The sequence below is a fragment of the Aythya fuligula genome, chromosome 4 (genome assembly GCF_009819795.1).
Source record: "Aythya fuligula isolate bAytFul2 chromosome 4, bAytFul2.pri, whole genome shotgun sequence".
Lineage (NCBI taxonomy): Eukaryota > Metazoa > Chordata > Aves > Anseriformes > Anatidae > Aythya > Aythya fuligula.
This window is the reverse complement of record NC_045562.1, coordinates 829,852-842,433: the sequence shown is the minus strand read 5'-3', so window position 1 is coordinate 842,433 and position 12,582 is coordinate 829,852. Positions and strand designations below refer to the sequence as shown.

Sequence of the window (12,582 nt, the reverse complement as noted above, 5' to 3'; positions counted from 1 at the left end):
CAGAAATGAGAACTTGTGCTCTTGCCACATCCACTGAGCAGGAGCACAATAATGCAAAACAGCTGTTATTAACTTTTTTTAGCCATTCATCCTTGTCATTTGATAAGCACAAAAGGAAATGGCTTTTCAGTTCTGGTCTTAAACTGATTTATAAAAGATCTAAACTTTTCTAACTTGGAGCAAAATGAGAAAATAATTATAAAATAACGTTAACTTCTCTAAAATTTAATGACTTAGCATTGCCAGTGTGAGTGCTGATTTTATCAGATTTATTTTTTGTAACATTCTGCTGAGTCTATGGAACAAGAAGACAAACCATGCTGGATGGCTTATCACAGAAGCTCCCTCATTTAAACTATATGGCAAATTCACTGCACTGAAAGCAAGACTGTGATGATGAACATAGGTTACTCAATAGAGAAAACTGAAAATTGCATGGAGCTATTCAGTATACACATTTTCAAAAGCTTAGCTGCAGAAAGCAGCAAAGCTGAACCAAATTTGATGGATGTACACCAAGGATCCCACACTATTTCTATAATGCCCCATTACAGCCAGAGTTCTTTCCCGCCCTGGGGTTTAATGCAGATGTCAATGGAATCTCTAAAGGCAGTCTCAGGGATTTCAGTGGACTTGGAAGCAGTACCCCTGTGAGAGACCAGAATTAAAACTTGTTCATTTCTTTGTACCAGAAATAATCTGATGGTCTGAGGAAGTTACTTGTACCTACTTCGAGGCTTTGTTGGATTGAACCGCCTTTCCTGATTTTTATCATATCTGCATTCCACCGATGGAAAGAAAATTCTACCCAATTTCAGAAAGCACCAAAAAGTATGTCCATGCTGCTGTGGGAAGATGAGGTCACACTAGGAATTTTGAAAAATTTTGTAAAAAAGTTTGAAAAGCTTAAATAATTTATGCTTTGGGAAGTACAAAATATGGCTATCTAATAAAATCAACTACAAATACTTCCAGTGGCTTAAGTAGACTTTGGACCAAGTTCTTAATTAATTTATTATTAGGAGAGAGAACCCATTCCACTTATTGGTCAGAACACTAAAACTACTCATGCCAAGACAAGATTCAAATTCCCATGGTAAGGTTTGAAAAGCTGAGAAGGCAATTCAGGTGCATGTTGGTCTGCAAAATTAGTAAGTCGTGCAGCTAAAATGCAACACTGCATCAGAATTTGAACTATAGCCTCTGAACATCCTCTAAATGCTTCCAAGGACCAAACCAGCATCTCAGTTGAAGACTTGTGACCCATGACTTTGAGACACGATTAGTTGCTAGTCTCCATCCAGCACAAAAGAGCAAAACATTATTGTAAGCTTAAATCCTCCACATCTGTACATTTTCTAAAATGTTCTTGGACTCTGATATTCAGCTTATAAGTGCATTTACTCCAACATAGGTACTTAAAGGATTTTGTTTGTGTTGACATCAAATCATAAATAATTTCGCGTATTGGAAATACTCACTCGGCAATAATCCAAAGTAGCAACATATTCATATGATCCCAGAGATAGCTCAGGTCTTTCATAATGGTCTACCCGTCGGCCAATGTGGTCCAGATGTTGAAAGAAGAACGGCGGGACTAAAAACCAATACAAGAGCAGGAAAAAAAAAACGTTTACAGTGTGGAGAGGAACAACCCAACAACTCTTTTCAATAGTTATCATGTGGTAACATAGGCTCCTCTGTTATTGATCAAGGAGGTGTGTAAACTTTTAGCCAGGTTATGTTTTTTTCTTCAAACTGATTTAAGAAAACAAACAAACCTCACAACATCCTGGTAATGTGAGCTTCTCTTGTATTAGGAGAATACAGCATATTCTCCCATGAATGTCAATTTTCTCTTATCTCTACCCTGTCAAGCTTGAGTAGGTAAAACTGACCCAGGTTATTTCCACAGGTCTGCTATCCTCAGGCTACAGACTAAATGATGGCTATTTTGTTAGAAAGATACCATCTACTCAAAGCTCAATTCACATCACCGGAGTTAAAAACAGCACTTTTCCTAAAGCCTGTGGTGCTTTATGCAACATTTCCATGCACTGGAAATAACTCTGAAACATTCACAAACCTGGCCTACTGTACAGCAAACTGCCTTCAGTCCATCAAATTGTGAACATTCTGTGGCTTCACATAAAGGATGTAGAACTCCAAAGCAAGCATTAAGAAACCATGTTGTTTTGCCACCACCAATTTAAAGCCAGCTAGTCTAATGGCTAGCCACACTGGGAAGAGTCACGTCTGGATTTTAGCTCTTTTTTCCTCAATCAATCCACATTTAGAATATTATTTTTTACATTTTTGCCTGTTAAAAACAGGAGATGCAGAATATCTACCTAGTTTTTGGGGCATTTCTAGGTCTCGTTAATGTTTTTAAATGATTTCCAGTTTGGATAAAAGACACTACCAATACAAAGCATGATTGAAAATTATACTGCAACTGAAATGTCTTTATTAAAATGTTCATAATGCATTCAAATTTCTCTTTATGAGAGTTTAAATTGCTAACAAACTAGGAAATTTGCTATCTGCTGTGCTTGCACAAACATCTGAGCCTCAGGCAGAAAAGAAGTTGGAATGAGCTTGTCAAGGTTCACATTTCAGAGATGAAAAGATTACTGTATTAGGGAAAGCACTATACCACTGTGATCCAGCTGAGGAAATCCAACTTGATACAAATGTCTATAAAGGCTACTTCTGGCAAAGATTTGGGATATATCCAAGAGCACAAGAACAGTTATAAGTCACATGCAGCACACTTGAACAAATATGGCATGGTATCTTCTGTGAAAACCAACACTTGTCACAGGAAGATTAATAGGCTATTTAACCACTGCATCCACAGCCATGGCTAAGACTAGTCTAACATGGATCTAAATAATTCTTTGCTGAACATTTAAATTTCTTTAAGAAATTAATTTCTCTACACAAAAGTTGCTCTTGGTTAGCAATACAAGCAGCTTTTTATCCTATGTTGACATAATATTTTAAAATAAACTTTTGATCATAACAGACTGGACTTGGACTTCATGGTTTAGCATTATTTTTTCTTACATTTATTTTTAAATACCGGACTGAAGAAGTGTTTTAAGTATTTTTAGTAGGTAGTATTTTTTGTTGTTGTTTTAATTTGTGAAATAGCCCTTGCTACTTCATCTCACTAAACTATTTTCAAGTCAGCTAGTCAAGAAAATCATTTCAGGGATACAATTCCTTTTTAGTTTTATGGAATTTGTATGAATCACTGATCAGAGAAATATCACTTACCATCATTTATACAATTGCAAAATCCACACTGATACCTTCTTCCACCTTCAATAAACTGCATGAAGGGACACATGTAAGCTTTGCACCTGTTACATCGGATTGGTCCAGTCTCACCATGGTTTACAACATAAAGAGGTGTCTAAATGAAGAGGTACATGAAGTTATAAAAAGCACTGCAAATTTGAAACCAAATAAAGTGAGCTAGAAAGCTGCTACTCAGCCTTAACATTTGTTAGATTTTACCTGACCAAGAAATTATTGTTCAGCATTTACCTAAATTCTCCAGTACAGCTGGCTCAACCTTGTAGGTCCCCTAAAGAACTTAATTTTCAAGCTCACAAGCTCCCTATTTTGGTATTTATCAGAAAGAAATAAAGGATCCACACAAAGAGCCTACAACACTTTGAAAGCATCGGAAAGGGCTCTAGGCTGACTTTCTCCAGCAAAGGATTTTTATAGCTCACAAGGGAGAAATCTGCTGGGGTCAGGTATTTCGCCTTCTCTATCAGATTGAGCTTTTCTCAAAGAAATTTGATACTCATCGACTGCATGCAGCTATATCAAACAGGTAGTTACTAAGAAAGCTTCTAATATTTTCAGTTAAATGCCCTTCCCCCTAATGCTGCTGTGTTACATGCTATAGTAAGGTTTAATGCTGCCAGGGTCACCAGCTAGAGTAGAAGATTTAGAAGAAATACTAATACTTACTGAAGGAAAGAATATACAGTAAACAAATACAGTATAACAAACACTTGTCAGCTTAATTACACTGACCATGCTTGCTTATAGCCTCTGCCAAAAAACACAGCTCATGGAAGACATTTTCCAGATGCCTCTTGCAGTAATAACTGTGCAGCAATTGAAAGATTCCTGTAATTGTAATTTATGTTAGAAAAGTCATACTTGAAACCACTGCACAAATGGAAGTTTGTCCAATTATTTGTGAAACTCTATAGAGCATAAACAAACGTGTTTTTTTTTTTTTTTTTCTTACTCCCTTCAACCCTAACTAAAAATCTCTGACTGTAAAAGAAAATAAATCCAGAGTTGGGTCCCATGATAGATCTCCACAAGAGGAAGAATGTTGACAACTCTTGAATGCTAAAACTTTTCTACTAGCATATTCACTTATTTAAAATTACTGTCTCTTATAGAATGGACGCATTTAATCTATTATACATTTTTATCTTTTATTGGAGAATAAGAGTCTTTGTATACCTAGAGAATCATACATGTCTTTCTAGCATTCACTGCTTACACGTATTTTATTGTTTGTTTATATTTCACAAAGACAATTATTTTACTTATTTCTCCAAAGGATTTGATGCTTTTTGCCAAAATCTTTATAGAAACAAGTAGATTTTACTACATAGGTTTTAAGTGATCTGTCCCGCTTCACTCAGATAACACATTGATTTGTGTTCTTTCTTCTACAAAAATTGAGTTTAACACAAATTAACACAATGTCAGCTGGAAAACGATCAGGGTCATTCTTCAGACACAAGAGCCTTGGCTATAAAACCCAATCACTACCCACAATAACTTAAAGTTTTAGAACTTCTGGGTTTTGTTCATTACTTGGCAATTTTCTGATTATCATTCTGCTGTATTAATTTAATGAGGCCTGGATCTGGCTTGCCATTAATAATATAGTATCTGAACAGGTAGGGAAAAAAAGACACCTTACACAACACCCAATGCATTTATATACATTCTTAGTGATTTTAAACCCTATTCTAATACATTTAATGTTATTCAAGAGCAAAGAAAAATTACTCTTAAATGATCATATTTTGAAATACCTTATTAAAATTAAGATCTTTAACTATAAAGCATAAATAAGAAAAATCATAAAAATAAATGCCATAAAGTTCAGAGCCTAGGTATGAACATTCTTATACTTAATAAATTACCTCTTTAATGACAGCAGAAATAAAAATAGTATTTTTTTCCTTGTCTTTCCATTTCTGGAGTGGAAATGTTTATCTTTCATCTCCCTCTAGCTTCATTAAAAAATTTACTTATTATAAAGTCGTTTTGTAATGTGGTTTTAAAGCCCTAGTAGCTTAAGGGTTACTAAGATCTGCATGTATCTTATGTAACTTTCTGCATCAAATGGTCTTCTTGAAGTTGCTGAGACTATGGGTAGTGCATGAAGTTAAAATACGCTGTCATGTTTTACAAAAATGTTATTCCAATCTTATGTAGAGAAATAAAACATAAAATAACAATGAAATCATACTGCAGAGGCAGGCTATTTTTAGTTTCTAATAAACTTGCAAAAACTTTAAAACAAAACAAAAAAAACAAATCAATAAAGTTAAGCCTAACCAAGAAATGCATGCAATAGACTAAAAAATTTTGTGTAACAGAAAAATCTTGAAAAAAGGGCCTGTTTTTTGATTTCTTAACATGAAATGTTAATTTACCATTCAGTATTTTCTTAAAATAATTTAATCCATTACAACAGTAATGAATATATCTAATAATAAAGCAATTTATATGGTAATTTATATGGTAATTTCTGAATAAAGACTCAGACTGAAATAATCCAAACCCACTTCTTCACAACACAGTTGTTACAACAAACTCATTTCTGTTTGGCTGTGAAAACTGTTATTACATTTCCAACTGTCAAAATAATTTCCAATGGAGTCCAAAAAACTTTTTTTCTTTTTAATACCTAGATCTTACAAGAATTTACAGAGATAAATAATATACAAGCATTTAAAAAGCATTTTAAAAGAGTAAAAAGTCTACTTTAAAAGTCTATTTAGTAATACATAAAACAAAAACTGTTGCCATCCACAGTCCAAAAGAAATGGTGCCAAATGGGAAAGCCCTGCTTTCTATGCTCCACAGCCTGTACTTCACTCTCTGTAGATGTCACTGTACAACAGAAGGTAAAGAGATCTGTTTACAGTCCCATGGAATTCAGTGGCAAACTTTCAGGGAAGGAGGGGATTAAAATAAAAAAAAAAATCTCAACTCCTTTTTCTTTTGCTTCTCCAACTATAAACTGTCAGCATTTTCCTTCTCTTCTCCTGTAATTTTCTACAAATAATAAATGAATCAATTTAGGTATCTACAATAACTATTTGAACATTTGCTGTATTTGTGCATTTTGTTCTTGCACCTCTCCTACTCCTCAAAATCCTTTCCCCAGTTTACCCATTTGGATCACCTGACTGAGAACAGAGACAGTCCTCACAAAACTGGACATGTAGGCATTGATTGTCAGTTTTCCAGCACTACCAAGTTGTAAATATTTATCAAAACCAATGACTAAAACTACTACTCAGTAGCATAAATCTGACCTCGTAAAATAGATTCCTTTTATGTAAGCTGAAGGACTAGAGAGGCAGAAAGAATCAGCTGCACTGGGAGGGCTTTATGTTAAAGGGAATTGGGCAGAAGAGATAGGAAATGCTGTGGAAGACCTGCATAAGCTTTCCCTTCTCTGAAGCCTCAGGGCTCTGCTACAACGCAAGCCCTAAAAGCTAATCTGATAAACTATAACTTATCTCACTATTAGTCCAAATATAGTTGGGATAGCAAGAGGTATTTTGGAAATATTTCAGCCAGAATATTGCTCTATAATACAGTTCTGACTCCAGAGAGATAAATAGGCATTGGTGGCACCACTCCAAGATGAAATACGTCCGTAAAAATTTCCAGACGGACTATAACTTGTGCTTTAAAGTCTCAGAGAGCTGAATTACTATTGCTTGCTATAAAAATGGAGACCTGACCCACTCCTGAGGGTTCCCTGTGATGCCTGCAGAGTATCACTGTATTCATATTGCAGGATCAGGGCCACTGCTGGAAATTATAAATGTAGGAACAAGGACTGCAGTGAAGCTCAAGTTCATCACGGCACATCTCTGGAAAAGCATTCTGAAGAGAAAATCAGAAGAGAGTCTGGAGAATGAAAAAGAAGCATATGCAAATGGTGAAGAGAACTAGCTATTTATCACACAACAAACTGAAAAATGTACATCATCTGTTTTCATTGCCAGACTCATATACGTAGACTGGGCTACAAGAAAACCTTTTGTAGCTGTGCTGCAAGTTGAATTTCCACATGCAATGTAAGGCAAAACGCCTTTGCCTCACAGTCAATGTGGACTCCTAGCCCCCCACAACATACACCCTATTAGCACCTGATGAATCTGCATTAGAAGCAATATTTTTGCCCAGAGTTTGACTCCATCATCATTTGAATGCATTTAACACCCCAGCACTAAAATGACAGGAATGTGTATTGAAATGAGACCCACACAACTTGCAAATCTGGCTACATCCAAGAGGAACACGAAAACTCGTACCAGGAGTGCAATTTTCAATTACATCAGTATCTCCATCACAATCCCTTCCCCCTCTTCCCTGCAAGATGAGTAATTTGCCACCAGTTTCTCCCTATACTTTTGGATAACTTTACCAGCTTATACAGAGAGCTGCTCTATGCAATGTAACACTGCACACTATATACAACAAATTGCCTGTTCAACTGCAAAATCAACAGAAAGCTAGTCATTGATAACAGTGCATCATAAGTCAAACTATCCACAAAAAAATTATTCAGTCAGCATTCCCTTTTTAAGGGGAATGTTGCAACTTACTGAATAGAGCTAGCAACATGAAGAGTGCAAATGCAGGCTGCTCTCATCAAAATTAGGAGGATTTAAAGAAGTTTGAGGATGGGGAAAACAAGAAATACTGATAAAATTTTGACACGAAGAAACCCCAGGAGTAGGCAGCTTACTTCTTTAGAACTTCCATATCATAGAGGTGGCAGAAGAAGGGGAAAAAAAAGTTTAATATCCAGGCTTAATAGAAACACAATTTTTTCTGGTCATGATGCCAGGTTGGGAATACCAACTGTTAACAAGTCAGCTCTCTCCAGCACTTCTCAGCTTTGAAGTAGTGACTGTTATTTGGATGTACGGACATGCTGCATCTCAAGTGAAGGTCAGCAGCCAGGATTAACTGATGATATAAGCAGAAGTGTGAAATTGGATAATCAAGAAACTGTGCTGAACAACAGACTTTAAAAATGTTAACATTTCATAGAATCAGATCTCAAGCAGGAGGTCTCTCAATCTAGAGAGATATACCCATACTCATCAGCAAAAGTGCAAGCTGGTGCAGAGGCATGCACACAAAGTGAGAATGGAAGGAGTAGAATACAAAGCTACCCTAGGGCAGCTTAGCCCCCTCTTAGGGCTGCTGAGGGTGACACACACGTTAGATCAGATGAAATGATACTGGTTCATGCCTGGACTAATCCACAGCTCCATTTCCAACGCATCAATATCACAGATGGTCCAGCACTGCAGTCCTTGTCTGAGATTTTATTTTGTCGTTGTCACATTAGTTGTAAAACCATAGAAAAAATAAGAAAAGTTTAAGGTACCTTTTCTACAGAAATGTTAATAGTTACAAGAAGAGTTAATCTAGCTTTATTGATCACAGAAGTTTCACAATAAAATCAGGAGTTTGATTTTCCATGAGAAGGCATTCTTATTTAAGATGTCTGGCTTGACATTCATTCAGCACAAAATGAAATAAAAGATAGTGACATATTTTAGAGAAGCAAATGGAATTAGCAAAGCATTTTGTTTGTTTGTTTGTTTTTTTCCAGATCTCTGCAGGAAAGCCCTAAAGTATCTTCAAAACAGCAGAATTTGGGCTCCAAATACTATTACTACTGACTTCTTGAGAGGTCTGGTCTCTATATGTTTTGTATGGTCACATCAGTGTTAGTTTACACACACAGAAGTTTTCAGGATTGCTAAGTACAGGATAAATATAACACCACAGTTTAAAACACAGGCATAACCTACTACCTGCAAGCATAATGGATAAACTGGCAGATCAATTCTGTTTTAGAGTGGCCAATGACCACTTTTCACAAACACAGCTGTGACTGTTTCTAACATGCTCTAGAATATCCTCAGGATAGCCAATCAGGCAACACCAAACAGTGCTCAGGGAACATGCAGCTCTAGGTTTAGGGAACAAATATTTAAGTTTGTAAATAAATCTCAGTATAGTGTTGTAATCTCTTAAGCAACAATTCTGGATGAAGTTCTGCCACAGGACAGCATTGCCAGTGGTATTCAGACCTTTGCAGAAAGAACAAAACCAAAACCTAAATGGATTTCAGGATCATTGTGGCTTACTGTCAACTTCAGTGGCAAAACAGATGGGGTTCTTCTGTTATTTTGTACAGACAGACACACACACGGAGGCAGGTATACAATGTGTACATATAATTTTTGTCAGCATTTGAGAGAAAAGTATCTTACTGATTTAAGATTTACAGAATGAAAGGTCTGTTGAATGGAGGGTTTCTTTCCTTCTCGAAAACATGGAGCTGTTTTTTTTTTTGTTGTTGTTGTTAAAAGGTATTGCTGTGACTTTTTAAGCCAAGCTTACAAGTGTTTTAATTCAAGGTGTGTAAAATAGTTCTGCATAACATTGTTCAAGAAGGCCAGCAGGTTACATAGTAAACATGCCTCTAGGGCTAGTTAATTTACTTCCACCGAAATCAGAAAGAAGTGAGAATACCTGAAGTGTCATGCTATAATCAAGCCAACTCTAGCTGGTCACTTGCCTCTATTAGAGCAATACTTAGAATAAGGAGAATTGTTATTATGTGAACAAAAAACCAACCCAGGATATCTTAACCTCTGAAGCAAAGATATTTGGGGTGAGTTTAGTATCCTTTTTAAGTCCTTTCCATGATACAGAAGCTTAGATTTGAAGGTCAGTAGCAAAACTAGCTGTTATTTTAAAAATACATCAGGTAGGAGTACTTATATTCTGAGTCTCCCTTCCATGGATACTTTCACTGCTATGATAGCTGGATGCTTCAGACAGTCTCCAGGATCTCCCAACAGTAAGAGTGTATGCAGCTACACTCCTCTCTTTTAAAGATTAAGCTAATGCTGAACATCACAAGTAAGGGCTGTGCAAAGAGCTATGAGCTAAGCAGTCCTCAGAAGTACAAAAACCTGTACTATTGCTCCTGTACTCTAGGGCTGAGGAGATCATCTTTGTATCTATTTAACAAGCACGGATTACCTCCTTCTTTTAAACACACACACACTAAAAAAGCAGCCCCTCCTTCACATATATTTCCTGTCCTACAAGCAGAGAAGGATCCCTTCTCACAGAATAAAGGGACATACACAGAAGGCTTAGTCTCCCCTATTTTCCTACAGGACAGCATTAGAGCCTGCTATTATGATTAGGCCCCAGATATAGCCTCATGCTCCTGAACTTCACTTGAGATGCAGCATGTCCATACATCCAAATAACTGTTTGATATCAAGAATAAATCTAAACATTAAAATAATAAAAATAAATACAATCAAACAACATCAGCTTTCTACTCAATTTAATACAAATATCTTTCCCCTTTCAAATTACATACATTGTTCCATTCAGAGTATGATTCTGCACTACTGAACAAATAAATAAAAATATGTATAAACTGAACATGTAAGAATAGCTTCAGTTTAAAAAGCAAAATAAAGCTTTTCATCCTGAACTAACTAAATACCAGGGAGTGCCCACTCTGTGAAGTTTTCCACGGTAACTGAGTAACATCCCTGCAGACTCAATGTTAGAGCTCCCAAAGTCTTACAATGTTGGATTTACTGCTGTTGCTATGGTCAACTTTGGCCAGTGAGTAAGAGGAGACAAATACAATTTCAGAAGAGCAACATGCAGCCTAAGAGGAAAACAGAGGAAAATGCACCCACAGAATGTCAAGTGGCATTCGAGGAGTTATTTTGAGTTACAGATTTATCTAGCAACAGCCATTATTTTTTATTTTTTATTTTTTTTTTACATGAGTATAATTTTTGTCGGTGAAACTATTAAGTGGCTGTTATTATTTTTTAATTCCCTCTTTCCCCTCGATATTTACTGGTGCTTAGTCACGCTTTTCTTCTGCCATGACCATTCTGAAGAACAGACAGTTTCCAACTTATCAGAAACTAATTACATCGCCGTAACCTAAATCTTTAGAAATGCACTTTTCCCAGTCTAACCTTTCAAGACTGCACAAATTAATCAGGAATTCTGATTAGAATATGAATAAGGTATATATGAATGTCAATTTTCCAAGTCAATTCTGAAAGAGATGGGGACAGTAAGTCCTTACTATAACAACAATGATGCATGGAACAACACAATAAAGAAGTATGAAGAGTATTTTAAAAGGTTACACTAGAAACAAAAATGGGAAAAAATAAGGAAATTTACTCGAATTAGGAAATGCTATGCTGCCAAAATCTTTGCTAACTTTGGCTCTACATTCTTTCTTGTTACACTGTGTAGTTACAGCCCAATACGCTATCAAAAACTTTCTCCTAGAAGATGAAGCCTTGGGAAGCAATCCAATTCCAAATGCTTTACTACCAAATGCAGACTAGTGCCAGACGTACTCCATAAAGCAAGCCTTATCTAATGCAGGATTTATGCATCTCTAAATTAGGCACTGCAAAATCTAGCTCACAGGCCTCTCAAGTGATATAAAGCTTTCAGGGTAAGGCACCTGGAGATGTACGTAAGTTCTGGACTCTCTATACCATGCATGGGATAGTCAAGCACCCCAGAGCACTACCCAAAAAAAGTCATTAACCCGGAGCTAGTCAGTAGGAGGGGAAGAAAAAAAAAAAAAAGTACTGAAAGAGCAACAAGGTTCAACAACTCTTTTCCAGATTCCAAGCAGACTCAGGACCACAAGACCAGAGTTTCACAGTTCCCTCTCAAATGGAGGTGTTAAAGGGATTCTTTGGAACACGTTTTAACATCTGAAAAATGAAGAAAATAGTAATGTTTAGGCTCACATTTAACAGAGCAGAGAGACAGTGAAGAGTTGAGAATACAAGCTTGTGCTACCTGGACAGTTTCTACATGGATTGACTGTTCCAAATAGCTCAACAACAGATTAGTTGTAAAAATACCAAGGCAGTCCTAAGAACATGGCGGAATGTCCTGTAGCATGGCCCTATCTCTGAGCTAACTGGCCTAGCTGTAATGTACAAGGCAGTACTGGTGCATGTGCTTTCTTTCTGGTCCACTGACTTCCGTCTCTGGAAGTTTAAACAGAGGCAATAAACTCTGCTGTACAGACTGCTCAATAGCTCCCCATTCCTGGAGAGTGAAGAAGCCTTTCAACATAGTCAGAATGCATCCTAACTATTAAGTTCGATCTCACACTCATCATGTTTTACAAGAACATGACAACAGGCACAGATTACTTTGAAAGTATACCCAAAACAC

At 36.5% G+C, this 12,582-nt stretch overlaps 1 protein-coding gene across 2 annotated transcripts in view; it reads right to left on the bottom strand.

The window, feature by feature from the left end:
- LOC116488650 (protein transport protein Sec24D-like) overlaps positions 1-12,582 on the bottom strand; it is a 53,925-nt gene that overhangs the window by 17,900 nt on the left and 23,443 nt on the right. For both annotated transcript variants that reach the window (XM_032186363.1, XM_032186364.1), the window contains 2 exons: positions 3,283-3,421; positions 1,482-1,597 (listed from right to left, as the gene is read on the bottom strand). In XM_032186363.1, coding sequence (XP_032042254.1) covers positions 1,482-1,597; positions 3,283-3,421 — 255 coding nt within the window. The remainder of the gene's footprint in view (positions 1-1,481; positions 1,598-3,282; positions 3,422-12,582) is intronic.